This window comes from Coregonus lavaretus (assembly GCF_964263955.1).
Source record: "Coregonus lavaretus genome assembly, chromosome: 6".
Classification (NCBI taxonomy): domain Eukaryota; kingdom Metazoa; phylum Chordata; class Actinopteri; order Salmoniformes; family Salmonidae; genus Coregonus; species Coregonus lavaretus.
The window spans coordinates 53,650,407-53,673,789 of NC_139993.1; the positions used below are offsets into that span (position 1 = coordinate 53,650,407).

At 40.9% G+C, this 23,383-nt stretch overlaps 1 protein-coding gene across 2 annotated transcripts in view; it reads left to right on the plus strand.

Annotated features, from left to right (window-relative positions):
* Positions 1-18,874, plus strand: part of exoc2 (exocyst complex component 2) — a 118,757-nt gene extending 99,883 nt beyond the window's left edge. For both annotated transcript variants that reach the window (XM_084164422.1, XM_084164423.1), the window contains exons 24-28: positions 4,883-4,938; positions 5,071-5,193; positions 5,939-6,000; positions 8,911-8,970; positions 18,518-18,874. In XM_084164422.1, the coding sequence (XP_084020548.1) occupies positions 4,883-4,938; positions 5,071-5,193; positions 5,939-6,000; positions 8,911-8,970; positions 18,518-18,611 (395 nt within the window). In that variant the 3' untranslated portion in view covers positions 18,612-18,874. The remainder of the gene's footprint in view (positions 1-4,882; positions 4,939-5,070; positions 5,194-5,938; positions 6,001-8,910; positions 8,971-18,517) is intronic.
* The last annotated feature ends 4,509 nt before the right edge of the window (positions 18,875-23,383 follow it).

Genomic DNA, 23,383 nt, shown 5'->3' on the forward strand with positions numbered 1-23,383 from the left:
GTAGATATGTAGTGGTGTAATAATGTTATATGATGTACTGTTTTATATTTTGTTTTATATGTAATGTAAGTGCTTTAATATGTTTGGACCCCAGGAAGAGTAGCTGCTGCTGGGGATCCCTAATAAATACAAATACAAATACTAACGAGTATCACAATACTGGGATCGTCCCGGCCCTACTCTATGGGCACCTGACCAAGACTACCCTTCATATCTACCTGTTGTGTATTTCTCCACTAAAACATTCTCTCTCGCTCTCTCCCTCTCTCTCTCTCTCTTTCTCTCTAAATTCAATTCAATTCAAGGGGCTTTAATGGCATGGGAAACATATGTTTACATTGCCACAGCAAGTGAAATGGATAAACAAAAGTGAAATAAACAATAAAAAGTGAACAGTAAATATTACACTCACACAAGTTCCAAAATAATAAAGACATTTCAAATGTCATATTATGTCTATATACAGTGTTGTAATGATGTGCAAATAGTTAAAGTAAATATGTATATAACATAAATATGGGTTGTATTTACAATGGTGTTTGTTCTTCACTGGTTGCCCTTTTCTTGTGGCAACAGGATACAAATCTTGCTGCTGTGATTGCACACTGTGGTGTTTCACCCAATAGATATGGGAGTTTATCAAAATTGGATTTGTTTTCGAATTCTTTGTGGGTCTGTGTAATCTGAGGGAAATATGTGTCTCTAATATGGTCATACATTTGGCAGGAGGTTAGTAAGTGCAGCTCAGTTTCCACCTCATTTTGTGGGCAGTGTGCACATAGCCTGTCTTCTCTTGAGAGCCAGGTCTGCCAATGGCGGCCTCTCTCAATAGCAAGGCTATGCTCACTGAGTCTGTACATAGTCAAAGCTTTCCTTCATTTTGGGTCAGTCACAGTGGTCAGGTATTATACCACTGTGTACTCTCTGTTTAGGGCCAAATAGCATTCTAGTTTGCTCTGTTTTTTTAAAAATTCTTTCCAATGTGTCAAGTAATTATATTTTTGTTTTCTCATGATTTGGTTGGGTCTAATTGTGTTGCTGTCCTGGGACTCTGTGGGGTCTGTTTGTGTTTGTGAACCAGCTTGCTTAGGGGACTCTTTTCCAGGTTCATCTCTTTGTAGGTGATGGCTTTGTTATGGAAGGTTTGGGAATCGCTTCCTTTTAGGTGGTTGTAGAATTTAACGTCTCTTTTCTGGATTTTGATGATTAGCGGGTCTCGGCCTAATTCTGTTCTGCATGCATTATTTGGTGTTTTACGTTGTACGCAGAGGATATTTTTGCAGAATTCTGAATGCAGAGTCTCAATTTGGTGTTTGTCCCATTTTGTGAATTCTTGGTTGGTGAGCAGACCCCAAGAATATCTCTCTCTCTCTCTCTCTCTCTCTCTCTCTGTATCTATTTTCTCTACAAGCTAGTCATCAGTTGTTGTGGGTGGGGGAGCTCATTGTAGGTGTCTCATCTGCACATTGCAGGAAATGTCAAACCCTGAATCTTCAGTGAATTCTTCATACAATCATACGTAAATTGAAGTGATGTTAGCAGTGACATGGACATATATCATTCTGGTCTGTGGTTTTGTGTGTATGAATGCACACACAAGCACACATACACACGGATGTGCTCTGAGGCTGTGCACAGGTGAAACTTGTGTGTGGTTTATGTACCTTAAAACAGGATGTGTGTATGTGCGTGTGCGCTCAGAGGAACATAGCCCCACTCCCCTATGCTCCTCAATGTTCCAGGGAGAAAAAGTGGTGCCTTTTACGACTTTGTGTGTTCTGCTAATAGTGAAACAGGAACATTTGGGCTTATAAACCACAGCTATAAGGAATAGGATATGATACTTTCACTGGATGAACATGTGGGTGATTGGTGTGTGTATGCTGAGGCCTGCATTGCCAGCGGAAACAGAGAAAGATGACTTTCACTGGTTTTGGTCTTTTGTTTTCTCGTGGTAACACTCTTGCCCCCTGGAAGTGTTAATCTTTAAAGCACCAGACACCAGACAATCATCTCATTTGTATTTCTTCTATTGTCTTGTCAACATGACATACAGTGAGGGAAAAAAGTATTTGATCCCCTGCTGATTTTGTACGTTTGCCCACTGACAAAGAAATGATCAGTCTATAATTTTAATGGTAGGTTTATTTGAACATTGAGAGACAGAATAACAACAAAAAAATCCAGAAAAACGCATTTCAAAAATGTTATAAATTCATTTGCATTTTAATGAGGGAAATAAGTATTTGACCCCCTCTCAATCAGAAAGATTTCTGGTGCCCAGGTGTCTTTTATACAGGTAACGAGCTGAGATTAGGAGCACACTCTTAAAGGGAGTGCTCCTAATCTCAGCTTGTTACCTGTATAAAAGACACCTGTCCACAGAAGCAATCAATCAATCAGATTCCAAACTCTCCACCATGGCCAAGACCAAAGAGCTCTCCAAGGATGTCAGGGACAAGATTGTAGACCTATACAAGGCTGGAATGGGCTACAAGACCATCGCCAAGCAGCTTGTTGAGAAGGTGACAACAGTTGGTGCGATTATTCGCAAATGGAAGAAACACAAAATAACTGTCAATCTCCCTCGGCCTGGTGCTCCATGCAAGAGCTCACCTCGTGGAGTTGCAATGATCATGAGAACGGTGAGGAATCAGCCCAGAACTACACGGGAGGATCTTGTCAATGATCACCAGGCAGCTGGGACCATAGTCACCAAGAAAACAATTGGTAACACACTACGCCGTGAAGGACTAAAATCCTGCAGAGCCCGCAAGGTCCCCCTGCTCAAGAAAGCACATATACAGGGCCGTCTGAAGTTTGCCAATGAACATCTGAATGATTCAGAGGAGAACTGGGTGAAAGTGTTGTGGTCAGATGAGACCAAAATCGAGCTCTTTGGCATCACCTCAACTCGCCATGTTTGGAGGAGGAGGAATGCTGCCTATGACCCCAAGAACACCATCCCCACCGTCAAACATGGAGGTGGAAACATTATGCTTTGGGGGTGTTTTTCTGCTAAGGGGACAGGACAACTTCACCGCATCAAAGGGACGATGGACGGGGCCATGTACTGTCAAATCTTGGGTGAGAACCTCCTTCCCTCAGCCAGGGCATTTAAAATGGGTCGTGGATGGGTATTCCAGCATGACAATGACCCAAAACACATGGCCAAGGCAACAAAGGAGTGGCTCAAGAAGAAGCACATTAAGGTCCTGGAGTGGCCTAGCCAGTCTCCAGACCTTAATCCCATACAAAATCTGTGGAGGGAGCTGAAGGTTTGAGTTGCCAAACGTCAGCCTCAACCTTAATGACTTGGAGAAGATCTGCAAACAGGAGTGGGACAAAATCCCTCCTGAGATGTGTGCAAACCTGGTGGCCAACTACAAGAAACGTCTGACCTTTGTGATTGCCAACAAGGGTTTTGCCACCAAGTACTAAGTCATGTTTTGCAGAGGGGTCAAATACTTATTTCCCTCATTAAAATGCAAATAAATTTTTGACATGCGTTTTTCTGGATTTTTTTGTTGTTATTCTGTCTCTCAGTGTTCAAATAAGCCTACCATTAAAAAAATAGAATGATCATTTCTTTGTCAGTGGGCAAACATACAAAATCAGCAGGGGATCGAATACTTGTTTCCGTCACTGTAGGGGGATGTTACAAATGGAAAAAATGTTCTCAACGGCCATTTGTTAAACCGATAATATATATGCGCTGCTGCCAGCAACGGTTTGGGTATTACGGTGCATCCCTTTCAGATGGCTAAGCATTGCACCTGTACAACCATTACTGTACCTCAATTCCACCTTGCAAAGTTTGCATTTCTTTCTCATTTATCTTCTCAAAGTCTTGCCATACAGGACTTCACTGCTGTCGCTTGCCTTTCTCTGAAATGTTTCCAATTGTTAACGATGATGACGTAGTGGTGGAGAGTCGACTCAAAAATGTATTTTCATCTCCTTGCACGTAGACTCCAGAGTCAACTCCCATTTCTGAGTGTCAAGATTCGATTCCACAAGGAATCAACTCCCAAGATTCAGTATTTTTGGAACGGAGGAGACTGATTAGTTGCTGTACTTCCGAGAACACAAACACTTGCATCTTTCATAGCGAGCTAGCGAGGGATGGAGACAGAGGGGAGGGACACAGTATAGGCAGGTCGGCCACCAGGCAGAGAGAGTCAGAACGGTGCACTTGGCCTATCTATCGGCAATCAAAAGCTGTATCTCGAAATGGAATACTGTATCTCACAATTTCTTGGTTTGCAATGTCTTGCAACTGCAGTAAAACAGGGCCTATCATCAATGAATAGGTTAGGATATTGAGATGAACGAGATGCAACACTTCGCTCTTGCAAAGTCACACACAGTATCTGCGCATGTGCACAGGTTTACTTCACGCTGTTCACAGCGTGGTAGCCAGAGCACCAGAGCCTTGCGCTTCAACGCTCTTTAGTTGTTGTGGAAATTTACCCACTATGCTGTTTACTTTCCCGAGGCCTTTATAGCCTATTGTATAGTTAGTTATACGGAAAATAACATGTTTTGTGATAATGTTGTGGTTAGAGATTTTTCTTAACGTTAAGGATCCCAACTTCATTTATACGTTTAAACGTTCACACCCCTACTTAGGGGTGCCACTCTACACATTACACACCCACCATTCTCCAGGTTGATTGGAGAAAACATACATTATATGGCTCATCTCAACCTCTACCAATAGAAAGACTACTTTCGATCTTTCCTCGCCCACTGCATTTCAGTCTAGTCTTATAGTAAAAGAGAACTGATAAATGTGTTAGGTCTGGGATCAGTTTCATATGATCGGTTTTGGGTTTTAGACTGGGTTTTGACGTTATTATGAAACTACCTTCTTTCCTAGGTGTGAGGAACTACCTGAAGGAAGCCTTGGTCAACATCATCACTGTTCATGCTGAGGTAAGGCATTGGCCTTTCTGTATAATGAAGAGATGCATGACAAAAATGATTGGGGGCCTTCTGTAATGAGTAGAGCAGTCACAGAGTCAGGAGTCACAGAGAGTTTGATCTCTCCACCTCTTTCTCTCTCAGGTCTTCACAGTGTCAAGGGAGCTAGTTCCCAGGGTTCTGACTAGAATCGTTGATGGTGTGGCAGAGGAGATGACCCGTCTCATGCAGTGTGTGTCCTACTTCAGCATGAACGGAGCCATACAGGTACACACACACACACACTTTCAGATGCCACTCTCTCGAGTGAGTCAAATGAAGAGCCACCAACTGGGGGGATTTACCCTCTTTTACTGATGATTCTAAACCCCAGCACCTCTACCAGACCAGCTACTGGTATACTACACCCTGTAGTGTACACTCTACAGCCCAAACTGAGGATACTTTAAATTACCCTAAAGTGCTCTATTAAATGCCCAGTGCAGTCAAAAACTAGATTTTATGTTTTATACAGTATATATTTTCACACTATGATGTTGGAATTACTCTGTGAAATTGTGAAAATTATGATAAATGCCCTTTTAGTGTAAGAGCTGTTTGATAAGACGGCCAGAAATTTCCGCCTGTTTTGGTGGAATGGAGTTTTTGCCTGCCTGGTGACATCACCAGGCAGTAAATTAGTTAATAGACCAATAAGAAAGAGAGTTCCAAACCTCTCTGCCAATAACAGCTAGTTTTCAGTTTTCCCCTCCCCACTCAGACCACTCCCAGACAGTCCTAGCAAAATTCTTGCTTGAGAAAGTGCTTTGCTAAGAAGCTATTTTTGTTTCTTTTTTACCATTTGAATTACAGTAAGGTACTTAATTGTTACCTAGAAATTATTTGATATTGAAATAAAAACTGCTGCATTGGACCTTTAACCTCATTTACCCATTATTTTATTTTTCTCTATCCACTTCCTTCTCCATCTCTCTTGCTCTCTCTCTCACTCTCTCTCTCACACTCTCTCCAGGCCCGTTTGGAGATCAGTGCTCTGAGAGATGCTGTAGCCTCCTACCTGTCATCTGAGAGCCAGTAAGACCCCCAAAACCCTCCCTGAGACTGTACTGTACTACATCACTAGACACCTGCGTACCACACGCACACATACACTTCACACACACTGTGCATACTACTGTAAACACACGTACAGTGAGGGAAAAAAGTATTTGATCCCCTGCTGATTTTGTATGTTTGCCCACTGACAAAGACATTTTTTATTTTTTTATTTAACCTTTATTTAACCAGGTAAGCCAGTTGAGAACAAGTTCTCATTTACAACTGCGACCTGGCCAAGATAAAGCAAAGCAGTGCGATAAAAACAACAACACAGAGTTACATATGGGGTAAAACAAAACAAAGTCAAAAATACAACAGAAATAAATATATATACAGTGTGTGCAAATGTAGCAAGTTATGGAGGTAAGGCAATAAATAGGCTACAGTGCAAAATAATTACAATTAGTATTAACACTGGAATGATAGATGTGCAAGAGATGATGTGCAAATAGAGATACTGGGGTACAAATGAGCAAAATAAATAACAATATAGGGATGAGGTAGTTGGGCGGGCTAATTTCAGATGGGCTGTGTACAGGTGCAGTGATCGGTAAGGTGCTCTGACAACTGATGCTTAAAGTTAGTGAGGGAGATAAGTGTCTCCAGCTTCAGAGATTTTTGCAATTTGTTCCAGTCATTGGCAGCAGAGAACTGGAAGGAATGGCGGCCAAAGGAGGTGTTGGCTTTGGGGATGACCAGTGAGATATACCTGCTGGAGCGCAGACTACGGGTGGGTGCTGCTATGGTGACCAATGAGCTAAGATAAGGCAGGGATTTGCCTAGCAGTGATGTATAGATGGCCTGGAGCCAGTGGGTTTGACGACGAATATGTAGTGAGGACCAGCCAACAAGAGCGTACAGGTCACAGAGGTGGGTTGTATATGGGGCTTTGGAGACAAAACGGATGGCACTGTGATAGACTACATCCAATTTGCTGAGTAGAGTGTTGGAGGCTATTTTGTAAATGACATCGCCGAAGTCAAGGATCGGTAGGATAGTCAGTTTTACGAGGGCATGTTTGGCAGCATGAGTGAAGGAGGCTTTGTTGCGAAATAGGAAACCGATTCTAGATTTAACTTTGGATTGGAGATTCTTAATGTGAGTCTGGAAGGAGAGTTTACAGTCCGTCTATAATCTTAATGGTAGGTTTATTTGAACAGTGCGAGACAGAATAACAACAAAATAATCCAGAAAAATGCATGTCAAAAATGTTATAAATTGATTTGCATTTTAATGAGGGAAATAAGTAGCAATTTGGTGGCAAAACCCTAGTTGGCAATCACAGAGTTCAGACGTTTCTTGTAGTTGGCCACCAGGTTTGCACACATCTCAGGAGGGATTTTGCAGATCTTCTCCAAGTCATTAAGGTTTTGAGGCTGACGTTTGGCAACTCGAACCTTCAGCTCCCTCCACAGATTTTCTATGGGATTAAGGTCTGGAGACTGGCTAGGCCACTCCAGGACCTTAATGTGCTTCTTCTTGAGCCACTCCTTTGTTGCCTTGGCCGTGTGTTCTGGGTCATTGTCATGCTGGAATACCCATCCACGACCCATTTTAAATGCCCTGGCTGAGGGAAGGAGGTTCTCACCCAAGATTTGACAGTACATGGCCCCGTCCATCGTCCCTTTGATGCGGTGAAGTTGTCCTGTCCCCTTAGCAGAAAAACACCCCCAAAGCATAATGTTTCCACCTCCATGTTTGACGGTGGGGATGGTGTTCTTGGGGTCATAGGCAGCATTCCTCCTCCTCCAAACACGGCGAAATGAGTTGATGCCAAAGAGCTCGATTTTGGTCTCATCTGACCACAACACTTTCACCCAGTTCTCCTCTGAATCATTCAGATGTTCATTGGCAAACTTCAGACGGCCCTGTATATGTGCTTTCTTGAGCAGGGGGACCTTGCGGGCGCTGCAGGGTTTCAGTCCTTCACGGCGTAGTGTGTTACCAATTGTTTTCTTGGTGACTATGGTCCCAGCTGCCTTGACATCATTGACAAGATCCTCCCGTGTAATTCTGGGCTGATTCCTCACCGTTCTCATGATCATTGCAACTCCACGAGGTGAGATCTTGCATGGAGCACCAGGCCGAGGGAGATTGACAGTTCATTTGTGTTTCTTCCATTTGCGAATAATCGCACCAACTGTTGTCACCTTCTCAACAAGCTGCTTGGCGATGGTCTTGTAGCCCATTCCAGCCTTGTGTAGGTCTACAATCTTGTCCCTGACATCCTTGGAGAGCTCTTTAGTCTTGGCCATGGTGGAGAGTTTGGAATCTGATTGATTGCTTCTGTGGACAGGTGTCTTTTATACAGGTAAGAAACTGAGAATAGGAGTACTCCCTTTAAGAGTGTGCTCCTAATCTCAGCTCGTTACCTGTATAAAAGACACCTGGGAGCCAGAAATCTTTCTGATTGAGAGGGGGTCAAATACTTATATCCCTCATTAAAATGCAAATCAATTTATAACATTTTTGACATGCGTTTTTCTGGATTTTTTTGTTGTTATTCTGTCTCTCACTGTTCAAATAAACCTACCATTACAATTATAGAATGATCATGTCTTTGTCAGTGGGCAAACATACAAAATCAGCAGGGGATCAAATACTTTTCCCCCTCACTGTACATGTATTACAGAAACTACACAGTACTCTCACTGTCATTCCTTTAAGTCACATTCATCTTACCCAAGCCTTCTACCACTCACTCTCTGGACTACATTACCTGGTGGTACTGTATATTGAAAAGGAAGCGAAAACAGCACTCCAGCTAGTTTAATCTGGTTTTACTATAAGTGTTTTTGTGTTATGGTATGTCTCCTCCTGTGTGTAGTAGAATGTATTAGTGTTGGTGTGTGTCGTGTGGTGTTAACTGTATGTATCTTGTTTCAGCGCCAGCTTCAAGCAGGCTCTGGAGGCCCTCCCCCAGTTACACAGTGGAGCAGACCAAAAGTAAGTAATTCAACAAGATAATACTGGTTCCAGATAAAATATGGAGCGATTTCAGTGCCAAAAGAAATATTTTTGAATTTGTATTTAGATATTGAATTCATTATCTTTGAATTTGTAATGCACAAATTGAATCATTTAATTAATAAATTGAACTTGTATTTCATGATTTTAAACTGAATTGAATTAATATTGCATTCAGTTTTAAAATTCAATTTAATTGAATATTAAAATTCAATATTTATATATTCAGTGTCATTATGGTAAATATTGCATCAAGTTTATAAATTATAATTTCAACTTTACCAAAGTTTCATACATTCAACATCTTAGATGTGTTCGGATTCAGTTTTCAAATTCAGTTCTCTACATTCAGATTCAAAACCAGAGATAACATCCTGGTACTTTGCCAGCAAGGAATGCTAGAAGAAAACCGATAGAATCAAACACTTTTTGTGTTAAACAGGTTTTGGGAGGTTTCTGAAGCCAATGTGGCATTTTGAATTAATTTTCTTCCTATGAATTTGGCTCTAGCGTTTGGACCGTTTGGGCTATAAGCTATTATGACCCGATTTCTGAAAGCTAAGACTCTCTGGAACATGGTTGTGCATTCTGTTACCCTCTATTTTTTTTTTATTTTTTTTTTTGACCTTTATTTAACCAGGTAAGCCAGTTGAGAACAAGTTCTCATTTACAACTGCGACCTGGCCAAGATAAAGCAAAGCAGTGCGATTTAAAAACAACAACAACACAGAGTTACATATGGGATAAACAAAACGTACAGTCAATAACACAATAGAAAATCTATATACAGTGCGTGCAAATGTAGTAAGTTATGGAGGTAAGGCAATAAATAGGCCATAGTGCAAAATAATTACAATTTAGTATTAACACTGGAGTGATAGATGTGCAGAAGATGATGTGCAAATAGAGATACTGGGGTGCAAATGAGCAAAATAAATAACAATATGGGGATGAGGTAGTTGGGTGGGCTGTCCTTAGAAATGATGCTCAAAGGACACGTTAGAAGGGAGTGTGACAAAAAACGCAATTTGGCCCCCATAACAATATAGTTGAATAGCCATGTCATAGCATTTCTAAGGATAGCTTTTCCACTTTCTAATTAATCTTGCTCTTGTGACTGACTAGATTCGTACCGGACTGTGTTAGCTCACTTACAGTACATGAACAAATGTATGTGGACACCTGCTCATCGAATATCTCATTCCAAAATCATGGGCATAAATATGGAGTTGGTCCCCCCTTTGCTGCTATAACAGCCTCCACTCTTCTGGGAAGGCTTTCCACTGGATGTTAGAACATTGCTGCAGGGACTTGCTTCCATTCAGCCACAAGAGCATTAGTGAGGTCGGCACTGATGTTGGGTGATTAGGCCTGGCTCGCAGTCGGCGTTCCAATTCATCCCAAAGGTGTTCGATGGGGTTGAGGTCAGGGCTCTGTGCAGGCCAGGCAAGTTCTTCAACACCGATCTTGACAAACCTTTCTGTATGGACCTCGCTTTGTGCACAGGAGCATTGTCATGCTGAAACAGGAAAGGGCCTTCCCCAAACTGTTGCCACAAAGTTGGAAGCACAGAATCGTCTAGAATGTAATTGTATGCTGTAGCGTTACAATTTCCCTTCACTGGAACTAAGGGGCCTAGCCTGAACCGTGAAAAACAGCCCCAGACCATTATTCCTCCTCCACCAAACTTTACAGTTGGCACTATGCATTGGAGCAGGTAGCATTCTCCTGGCATCCGCCAAACCCAGATTCGTCTGTCGGACTGCCAGATGGTGAAGTGTGATTCATCACTCCAGAGAACGCGTTTCCACTTCTCAAGAGTCACCACCACTCCAGCCGACGCTTGGCATTGTGCATGGGATCTTATGCTTGTGTGCGGCTGCTCAGCCATGGAAACCCATTTCATGAAGCTCCTGACTAACAGTTCCTGTGCTGACGTTGCTTCCAGATGCAGTTTGGAACTGTGTAGTGAGTGTTGCAACCGAGGACAGATTATTTGTACGCGATACGCGCTTTAGCACTCAGCACAATAGTTGTATTAGTGTAGCAGATGGGGATCACTCCTCAGCCTGAAGTGTCTCCCCTTGCGCAATTGAATACCTTTTTTAATAGCGCGATGGGTTGTTATGCTACGTGTGTTTTCGAGCCAGAGGTCCTGAGTTTGAGTCTACGTATGAGCATAATCAGGGGGACACGGTACTCGCTAATCAAGCTGGACTCTTATCTACAGTTGCGCTCAGCCCAACTGCTGGGGTTGCTTTGGAGTGAGTTTGGGTGAATGTAGCAGATGGGGATATGTGAAACTCACTCATCAGCCTGAAGTGCCCTTGCGCAATTGAAGAAGGCCTTTTTCAATAGCGTGGCGGGTTGGAACACTTCAGGAGGGCGGTCACGAGTGTTTGCAAGGCAGAGGTCCTGAGTTCAAGTCTCGGTATTAGCTGAATCAGGGGGAAGTGGTACTTGCTAAGCAAGCAGCGCGTCGTCCTTTACATTAACTTCCTGATCGCTTCCCTATGGGCTTAAGCACATTTTTTGTATTGTTTTATTTAACCTTGATTTAAGCAGGGAGACCAAGGCCTCTTTTCTAAGGAAGCCCTGCATGTACACAATCATACAAATGTGCAACATTTACAAATACAAAAAACACTCTATCATCAACTTACAAATCACAATTATAAAAAACAAGGCTGTGGCTATGTATCCAACTTTTTCGGGTTCTGACTTAAATAATCACATTCTGCGCATGTGTAAAATGCATGGCTCCTTTTTACGTGCAGAGAACAGGCTACTCAGGCGAATGGTGCTCGTTTAATAAAGTTAGATCAAGTAGAATCAATATCTGCAAGATCACATAATGTTCACAGTATTCTACATAACAAAACCGAATATAATAGCATAGTATAATGTTACTGTAAGACGAAAACACCACCGCATGCAATCGTGAATGATAATTCTTCAAGTTTTACCCATAGTAACCATTTGATCTCAATCAGTTTCATGGGGATATGCATTTAGATCTTGAGTTACACAGTGTTGTTTCGAAGTAGCCTACAGTGTTGTTTTGAATGATGTACAGTGAGCGAATTTTAGAGCAGATGTGTTAACAAAGTGTAGCATAGCCAACCTGTGTATTTTGCGTAGTGGCACACGCTGTTGAGTTTTGGCCACATTAAAGAAAAATGTGGTGGTGTTTTAGTCTTAGAGTAACATTATACTATGCTATTATATTCGGTTCTGATATGTAGAATACTGTGATCATTATGTGATCTTGCAGACAGTGATTCTGCTTGATCTAACTTTATTAAATGAGCACCATTCGCCTGAGTAGCCTGTTCTCTGGGCGTAAAGTACAGAATATACACATGCGCAGAATCTTCGGGAAGCTCCGGATCTTTTAGTAGATGGATTAAAGATCCCGAAAAAGTTGGATCCGCAGCCACTCCGAAAAAACACACATTCTTCATTAAAAATGTCAACAATTAGCCATCTGGATTGCCCTAGCTGCACCAAAACGTGGCACCAAAACATCACATTTTAGGTGGGCTAACACAGTCTTGTGACATGCAGGAAACCCGGTTTGAACCCAGTCAGTCACAAGAGCAAGATTAAATGGGGAGTGGAAACCTATCCTTAGAAGGGCTATGGCAGGTCTATTCAACTACAGTGAGCTCCAAAAGTATTGGGACAGTGACATATTTTTTGTTGTTTGGGCTCTGTACTCCAGCACTTTGGATTTGAAATGAAACAATGACTATGACGTTAAAGTGCAGACTGTCAGCTTTAATTTAAGGGTATTTTCATCCATATCGGGTGAACTGTTTAGAAATTACAGCACTTTTTGTACATAGTCCCCCCATTTTAGGGGACCAAAAGTATTGGGACAAATTCACTTATATCAAATCAAATCAAATTTTATTTGCCACATGTGCCGTATACAACAGGTGTAGACCTTACAGTGAAATGCTTACTTACAAGCCCTTAACCAACAATGCGGTTTTAAGAAAAATAAGTGTTAAGTAAAAAATAGATAAGTAAAAAATTATTATAGAGCATATATGTATTAAAGTAGTAAAAAGTTGAGTATTTGGTCCCATATTCATAGTATGCAATGACTACATGAAGCTTGTGACTCTACAAATTTGTTGGATGCATTTGCGGTTTGTTTTGGATGTGTTTCAGATTATTTTGTGCCCAATATAAATAAATGGTAAATAACATATTTGTCATTTTGGAGTCACTTTTATTGTAAACAAGAATAGAATATGTTTCTAAACACTTCTATATTAATTTGGATGCTACCATGATTAAACACTTCTACATAAACACTTCTACGTTAATGTGGATGCTACCATGATTACGGATAATCATGAATGAATCGTGAATAATGATGAGCGAGAAAGTTACAGACGCACAAATATCATACCCCCCCCCCCCCCCCAAAAAAATGATAACCTCGCCTGTTATTGTAATAGTGAGCGGTTAGCATGTCTTGGGGGTATGATATTTGTATGTCTGTAACTTTCTCACTCATCATTATTCACGATTCATTCAGAATTACCGTAATCACAGCCTGGTCTCATAGACTAGACGTAACATTGTAAATGTAAATCTAGGCCACTGAAATTAGTATGATATGTTACAGTTGGTATGGTTACATAAGACAGATGGTTACTTAAAGGCAAAAAACGGAAGTAGGGTGGGTGGTCGGTGTGGATGGGTGGACGTATAACGCAAAATGTCTAGCAACCCAAAGGTTGCGAGTTCGAATCTCATCACGGACAACTTTAGCATTTTAGCTAAATAGCAACTTTTCAGCTACTTACTAGTTTTAGCTACTTTGCAACTACTTAGCATGTTAGCTAAACCTTTCCCCTAACCCTTTTAGCGAACTCTTCCCCTAATTCCTAAACTTAACCCTAACCCATAACCCTAACCCTAGCTAACATTAGCCACCTAGCTAGAATTTGTAACATATCATAAGTTTAGCAAATTCCTAATATATTGTACATTTTACAAATTCGTAACATATGATAGAAATTGTAATTCGTAACATATCATACAAAATGGGTGATGGACATCCACAAATTAATACATATCATACGAAACGTAACATATCTTACTAAATGGAGTGTCTCGGATTTACATACCGAATAATACAAAATGCTCTGAGACCAGGTTGGTAATCATGGTAGCATCCACATTAATGTAGAAGTGTTTAGAAACATATTCTATTCTTATTATATATGGGACCAAATACTTAACTTTTGACTACTTCAATACAGTCCCCTGTAGCTCAGTTGGTAGAGCATGGTGCTTGCAACGCCAGGGTTGTGGGTTCGTTTTCCATGAGGGGCCAGTATGAAAATGTATGCACTCACTAACTGTAAGTCGCTCTGGATAAGAGTGTCTGCTAAATGACTAAAATGTACACATATATTATATATATATATATATATATATATATATAACAGTTCACCCGATATGGATGAAAACACCCTCAAATTAAAGCTGACAGTCTGCACTTTAACCTCAAAGTCATAATTTAAAATCCAAAGTGCTAGAGTACAGAGCCAAAACAACAACAAAATTGTCACTGTCCCAATACTTTTGGAGCTCACTGTATAGTGTTATTGGGGTCCAAATGGCTGTTTTTGTCACACTCCTTTCTGTGCGTCCTTTGAGTATCATAGAGGGGAACAGAAGGCACAACCATGTTCCAGAGAGTCTTAGCTTTCAGGAATTGGTCATAATACGGTTCAAACGCTAGTGCCAAATTCATAGGAAGAAAATACATTTTACATGCCACATTGGCTTCAGAAACGCCAGTTAAATACTGTTGAAGTAATATGGCTACAGGTTAATCTGCCTCACCTAAAGCCCATTCTGGTGGGATGCTGCTATAGACATCCAAGTGCTAACAGTCAGTAGCTGCATAACATGTGAAATGCTTGGTAATGTATGTGATATCAACAGAGAGGTATATTTTCTGGGTGATTTAAATATTGACTGGCTATATCAGGCTGCCCATTTAAAAGAAAGCTTCAAACTGTAACTAGTGCCTGCAACCTGGTTCAGTTTAACAGTCAATTTACCAGGGTAGTTACAAACAGCACAGGAATGAATCATCAACATGTATAGATCACATATTTACTAATTCTGCAGAAATTTGCTTTAAAGCAATATCCAAATCCATCGGCTGTAGTGATTAATAGCCATATCTAGGAAAACCAAAGTTCCAAAGACTGGGCCTAATGTAGGGTATAAGAGCTCATACATTAGGTTTTGTAGTGATGCCTATGTAGTTGATGTAAAGAATATTTATTGGGTCTGTGGTGTGTAATGAGGAGCAACCAGACGCTGCACTAGACACATTTATGAAATGTGCTTATCCCAGTTACTAATAAGCATGCACCCATTAAGAAAATGACTGTAAAAACTGTTAAAACCCTGTGGATTGATGAGGATTTGAAAAATTGTATGGTTGAGAGGGATGAGGCAAAAGGAATGACAAATAAGCCTGGCTGCACAACTGATTGGCAAACATACTGCAAATTGAGAAATCATGTGACTAAACTGAATAAAAAGAAGAAGAAACTACACTATGAAACAAAGTTAAATGCCAAAAAAAATAAGAAAAATAATGCTTTGGAGCACCTTAAATGAAATTATGGGAAAAAAGGCAAACTCAGCTCCATAAATAATTGAATCAGATGGCTCATTCATCACAAAACCCACTGATATTGCCAACTACTATTTTTTCATTGGCAAGATTAGCAAATTTAGGCATGATATGCCAGTAACAAACGCTGACACTACACATCCAAGTATAACTGATCAAATTATGAAAGACAAGCATTGCAATTTTGAATTCCGTAAAGTGAGTGTGGAAGAAGTGAAACAATTGTTGTCTATCAACAATGACAAGCCACCGGGGTCTGACAACTTGGATGCAAAATTACTGAAAATAATAGCGGACGATATTGCCCCTCCTATTTGCCATATCTTCGAACTAAGTCTACTAGAAAGTGTTAATTCCTCAGGCCTGGAGGGAAGCAAAAGTAATTCCACTACCCAAGAAGAGTAAAGCCCCCTTTACTGGCTCAAATAGCCAACCAATCAGCCTGTTAACAACCCTCAGTAAACTTTTGAAAAAAATTGTTCGACCAGATAAAATGCTATTTTACTGTCAACAAATGGACAACAGACTTACAGCACGCTTATAGGGAAGGACATTCAACAAGCACAGCACTTACACAAATTACTGATGATTGGCTGAGAGAAATTGGTGGACAACAGACTTACAGCACACTTATAGGGAAGGACATTCAACAAGCACAGCACTTACACAAATTACTGATGATTGGCTGAGAGAAATTGGTGATAACAAAATTGTGGGTGCTGTTTTGTTAGACTTCAGTGCAACTTTTTACATTATCAATCATAATCTGCTGCTGGAAAAAGGTATGTGTTATGGCTTTACACCCCTTCTATAATGTGAATAAAGAGTTACTTGTTTAACAGAACACAGAGGGTGTTCTTTAATGGAAGCCTCTCCAACATAATCCAGGTAAAATCAGGAATTCCCCAGGGCAGCTGTTTAGGCCCCTTACTTTTTTCTATCTTTACTAACGACATGGCACTGGCTTTGAGTAAAGCCAGTGTGTCTATGTATGCGGATGACTCAACACTATACACGTCAGCTACTACAGTGACTGAAATGACTGCAACACTTAACAAAGAGCTGCAGTTAGTTTCAGAATGGGTGGCAAGGAATAAGTTAGTCTTAAATATTTCATAACTAAAAGCATTGTATTTGGAACAAATCAATTCACTAAACCCTAAACCTCAACTAAATATATTAATTAATAATGTGGAAATTGAGCAAGTTGAGGTAACTAATCTGCTTGGAGTAACCCTGGATTGTAAACTGTCATGGTCAAAACATGTTGATACAACAGTAGCTAAAAGTCTGTCCGTAATAAAGCGGTGCTCTGCCTTCTTGACAACACTCTCAACAAGGCAGGTCCTAAAGGCCCTAGTTTTTTTGCACCTGGACTACAGTTCAGTCGTGTGGTCAGGTGCCACAAAGAGAAAATTGCGATTGGCTCAGAACAGGGCAGCGCGGCTGGCCTTTAAATGTACACAGAGAGCTAACATGAATGATATGCATGTCAATCTCTCATGGCTCAAAGTGGAGGGGAGATTGACTTCATCACTACTTGTTTTTGTAAGAGGTGTTGACAAGCTGAATGCACCGAGCTGTCTGTTTAAACTACTAGCACACAGCTCAGACACCCATGCATACCCCACAAGACATGCCACCAGAGGTCTCTTCACAATCCCCAAGTCCAGAACAAACTGTGGGAGGCGCAGAGTACTACATAGAGCCATGACTACATGGAACTCTATTCCACATCAGGTAACTGATGCAAGCAGTAGAATAAAAAATAAATACAAAAAATATACAAATACACCTTATGGAACAGCAGGGACTGTGAAAAGACACACACACAGACGCATACGCACACGGGCGCTAGCAAACGCACTCTACACACACATGTAGTGGTATCATACATTTTGTGTTGTGGATATGTGGCCCTCCTGTAGCTCAGTTGGTAGAGCATGGCGCTTGCAACGCAAGGGTTGTGGGTTCGTTTCCCACGGGGGGCCAGTATGAAAATGTATGCACTCACTAATTGTAAGTCGCTCTGGATAAGAGCGTCTGCTAAATTACTAAAATGTAAAATGTGGTGTGACAGTGTTATATGATGTACTGTTTTATCTTTTGTTTTATGTGTAATATAAGTGTCTTAATGTTTCTGGACCCCAGGAAGAGTAGCTGCTGCCTTGGAAGCAGCTAATGGGGATCCCTAATAAAATACAAATACAAATAGTTTCTTAACTTGATACACAGACAATGAATGCAGTATTTACCATATTTAAACTGAATACATAAATATTAAAGATGCACTATGCAGAAATCGCTCGGACATTTCCTGGTTGCTAAAACACTAATAGTTAGCCTAATTTCAGTTTGACAAAACAAGCAAGTATAGTGTAGAGAATCATTGTAGAAAAAGCGCACATAGAACCGATGTACCGCTTCTTAGACTTGCTTTCAATGAGAATGACACGTCTAAAACTCATATTTCTATGTGAATTTGGTCGGGTCGCCTAAAAAGATACATATTGCAACTTTAAATTTTAATATTCAACTAAATTGAAATAGAATTTTAAAACTAAATGCAAAATTCATTCAATTCAGTTTCAAATCCTGAAATACAAGTCTAATTTATGAATTCAATGATTCAATATGTGCATTACAAATTCAATAATATTGAATTCAAATTCAATATCTAAATAGAAATATTGAATTCAAATACAGTTTTGGTTGGCACTGAAATCTCTCCAGTTACACCCTCATACAATATCATGATTCTACCTCTGCTTCCATCTCTTTTTTTCCTTCTCCCTCTCTCTTTCCCTTGTTCTTTCTCTCTTGTCTTCTCTCTCTTTCTCTCTGTAGGTTACTTGAGGAGTTGCTAAATAAGTTTAAGAGCAGTATGCACCTCCAGCTCACCTGTTTCCAGCCCTCTAATGTCCAGCCTGTCAAGAGATGAGCCAAACGTCTGTACATCTCTTCAACATTAATAAAATGTCATTATAGTATCTCTATAAAATAATTTGCAATGCCTATTTACTTGTCTCGATAAGCTTTCACAGCCTTTTCAATTGTTATAAGATCTATAGTAGACTGGAAATGAGCCTTTTCTCACAATAATCACATTTTTTATCTTAGATATGTATGCTAATTTGCTGAGGGGCAATTCCACAGTAACGGAATTACGCTTTAACTCAGTTATTTCACCTTAAAATGTATGGCAAAAAAAAAAAAAATTCAAAAGTTTAACAAACCCTACTACTCTATGCACAGAGACTACTTTTAACAATTTCCACTGAAAAAAAATATTAATTTAGTGGAAGAACTGTGCAGATGCAAACTTTGGTAATGGTAAAATCTCCCTCAGGTTTTTATGCAACGTTTTCCAAAAAGGTTTTCCAAAAACTCTTACATATCTGCTCCTAATTAAGATTCAAAGATGTCTGTGTCAGCTATGACATGACATCTTGAGTTTGATAAAATCTAATTTGGTTATTGAAATACAGTAAGTGAAGTGGATTTAGACCTGGTAACAGAATTAAAGTAATGAATGAAATTACGTTGTGGGTCTCTGATCTGTACTATACAGAAATGTATTCACCTCTTGTTTCACAAGTTTGGACATCACAGCACAGTTAAGTACAGTAAAGCACAATAAAGCAGAGTAGAGTATAGTTAAGTGCAGTACAGTAGAGTTCAGTACAGTGCAGTACAGTAGAGTAGAGTACAGTGCAGTAGAGTAGAGTACATTACAATATACTGTACTTTACTCTACTTTTCTTGACTGTACTCTACTGTGCTCTATTCACTGTTCTGAACTGTGCTATCCAAACTTGTGAAACATACGTCTATGATAGATTCACATTTGGTTCAGTCCGTTCCGTCTGTGGACGTTAACATCAAGGCCAGGGTGGACTGACCAACTTTCAACTACTTTTCAACGTCCATGGACGTCCAGTGTCGGTCGATGCTCAGTTGGTGAGGATGCTGGTTACAGTAAATAAAAAAGCGAGGGGGCTCATGGGTAGGTGTCAGTAAGAGCTGGGAGAGGTGGCATTAACTGGAGAGAGAGAGAGAGAGAGAGAGAGGCAAAGAGAGGGCGATGGAGAGAGGGAGGGGTTGCTGAACATAAAGGTATGCCAGTGGAAGGGAGGACAGTAGCAGGGGACCCAACTGTGGTTTGTGTCTATTGAGATTCCCCATTGTAGCCAATTCCAGTTGCAGTAATTACATTACAGATGTTTTGGTAATTGTTTTTGAGATTTAATCACTTCATAATTCATCAACTAAATTGATATCACTATAACTAATAGGTAGGTCTACCATTACTTGTTACTTCTGTGAACTTTCATTATCCTCCCTCCTCATGAGGGAGAGACATTTGAAAATATCTTAAAGATATAATATGTGGGTATTTGGTAACGGCATTACAAGGCAATATTTATTCAACTTAAAGACAGGAAAACAATTCCTCCAAAACTAAATGTAAGGTAACGTCAATATTATTGTGTTTTGGTGTATTTCTAATACATTTTAAGACTTTTTCTGGTAGGTGTTTTTTTTAAGACCCCTTTTCCATCTGTTTATCCTGAAATCAAAGACTTGACTTATGCCTCATTTTTAAGATGGAAAATGGTTGAAAAAGGTATCTATGACTTCATTTCCCAAAAATATAGACTCTTAGCTTTCATTTGACATCCAATTTGATATACTCCTATAAACTTAATATGTTGGTGCTCATGGGTCCTTTTCGATGGAAATACCCTGAGTTAATCTCACAGTTAATCTGGGCAGCCCCTCTACTGTAGAATCATGCTAATTATAATATTGTTAGATGGCCGCTCATCTAGCAATCAGCATCCAGTCCCTTTTGGCTAGTCTGGTTTTAGAGGGAGGACTGTCTCTACTCTCTTCTGTTGAGAAATATCGCAGAGCCAGCCAACAACTGTGGTCACAGCTCTCTGAATGTTCATAAAGAAACTGCATGTGTGTCATTATGTGTTATATGTGGAATTTGTGTGAAAATGTTTCAGTGCTGCTCTGTCCTCCAATTAAAAGACTTGCCAATTAAAATACACATTTAAATTGATTCTGTTCTTGTGACCTGTCACTTTTCACCTTATCACTGTAAGATACTACTGTATTGAATGGTGTATTACACAGTGCTGCCATTGTCATGTCTACTCACACCCTACCCAACCCTATTCACTCAGACCATACAGTGTCCTCAACCTTGATTAGGCTTGTGGTCTCTGTCCCATAGACGGTTGTGAAGAGACAGTGAATGAGTGAAAGTTAGAAAGAGAGCCATCTCTGTCCCATAGACAGTAGAGCCCCATCCATAGATTGGCCACTGCAGTCAATTCAGGAGATCATTGCACTGACAGCTCACACATACTCTAGGACTAGTCTAGGGTAGGGGTGTTAGTAGGGTGGGGTAGGGTAGGAAGTTGTGAACCGCTCTGCAAGATAGACCGCGAGAGGAGTGGTCTATGCTAACTCCATACTGGCTGTAAAAATATAGGACAGATTCGGTTGTAGGTGGATGGTTGCAGTTTTGCAGTGTGTGTGTGGTCATAAGTCAGACATTGTAGTAGTAAATACATGCTGCCTCACCCTTGACTCTCATGAGATGAGCCGTGGGGTTAGCTCAGGGGGTTTTATCACAAAAGATTGTAACATTTTACACGCATTCACGAGTGATAATGAAAACATCACTCATTACCAGACAACTCATCACAAAACTCAATGGGGACTTGAATAGCCTGCCAGCAATCAACTACACTACATGGCCAAAATGCGGACACCTGCTTGTCGAACATCTCATTCCAAAATCATGGGCATAAATATGGAGTTGGTCCCCCCTTTGCTGCTATAACAGCCTTCACTCTTCTGGGAAGGCTTTCCACTAGATGTTGGAACATTGCTGCGGGGACTTGCTTCCATTCAGCCACAAGAGCATTAGTGAGGTCGGCACTGATGTTGGGTGATTAGGCCTGGCTTGCAGTCGGCGTTCCAATTCATCCCAAAGGTGTTCGATGGGGTTGAGGTCAGGGCTCTGTGCAGGCCAGGCAAGTTCTTCAACACCGATCTTGACAAACCTTTCTGTATGGACCTCGCTTTGTGCACAGGAGCATTGTCATGCTGAAACAGGAAAGGGCCTTCCCCAAACTGTTGCCACAAAGTTGGAAGCACAGAATCGTCTAGAATGTAATTGTATGCTGTAGCGTTACAATTTCCCTTCACTGGAACTAAGGGGCCTAGCCTGAACCATGAAAAACAGCCCCAGACCATTATTCCTCCTCCACCAAACTTTACAGATGGCACTATGCATTGGAGCAGGTAGCGTTCTCCTGGCATCCGCCAAACCCAGATTCGTCTGTCGGACTGCCAGATGGTGAAGCGTGATTCATCACTCCAGAGAACACGTTTCCACTGCTCCAGAGTCCAATGGCGGCGAGCTTTACGGCACTCCAGCCGACGCTTGGCATTGCGCATGGTGATCTTAGGCTTGTGTGGGGCTGCTCGGCCATAAAAACCCATTTCATGAAGCTCCCGACGAACAGTTATTGTGCTGAAGTTGCTTCCAGAGGCAGTTTGGACAGACGATTTTTACGCGCTTCAGCACTCGACGGTCCCGTTCTGTGAGCTTGTGTGGCCTACCAATTCGCAGCTGAGCCGTTGTTGCTCCTAGACGTTTCCACTTCACAATAACAGCACTTACAGTTGACCAGGGCAGCTCTAGTAGGGCAGAAATTTGACGAACTGACTTGTTGGAAAGGTAGCATCCTATAACGGTGCCATGTTAAAAGTCAATGAGCTCTTCAGTACGGCCCATTCTACTGCCAATGTTTGTCTAAGGAGATTGCATGGCCGTGACCTCGATTTTATACACCTGTCAGCAACGGGTGTGGCTGAAATAGCCAAATCCACGAATTTGGCCACTAATCTAACCAAAAATGCTAATACAATATGAGATTGAAATGTTCTTATCGACAAAACAAACCCAAAAACCTGCTTATCTTCTCTTTGCCACTATCGACTGTTCGAGAAAAAGCAAAGCCCAAATGTCATAATGTGGGCTACATTATTATCAGCAGCACCATAACCCCAGGCCTGGCAGGGGAACAGCCATTTAGTCTGAGGTTGTTTTGATTCTCTGTTCTTTCTGGTCTGTTCTAAACTTAGCTCTCTATGTGGAGTGTCCACCCACGGATTCATTCACATCAGCAGTAGGTTCAAAGCCCTCAGGTCTCATCCTTCCACCACCGGTACTGTTTACAGTACCAGAGAAGTGAGGTGGGGAGGGGAGTTTTTACACCACAATTCTGTTCCATTTTGGACGCAGGTGAAAACATGTTTACATCGATCAAGGTGGATTCTTTGAAATAGGTGTTTTTGGTAATAAGGCGGGAATGGGAAGAACCACAGGTTACATAGGGATTTTGTAGATAGGTGGTGGAACAAATGGTCAGCCAAATGAGTTGCTTTTCTTTGCTCATTCTTATCAGACATCTGTTCAGTAAACATTTACATTTACATTTTAGTAATTTAGCAGGTGCTCTTATCCAGAGCGACTTACAGTTAGTGAGTGCATACATTAAACCTGTTGTAAACCTTAAGGGTGGTTCAACTCTGTCCTTCCTTACAATGGTACACCCATTCACTAATGGTTGTTATACATATCAGTGTAATTTAGAAGACTTTAATCTATAACCGCTTCCCCAAAAA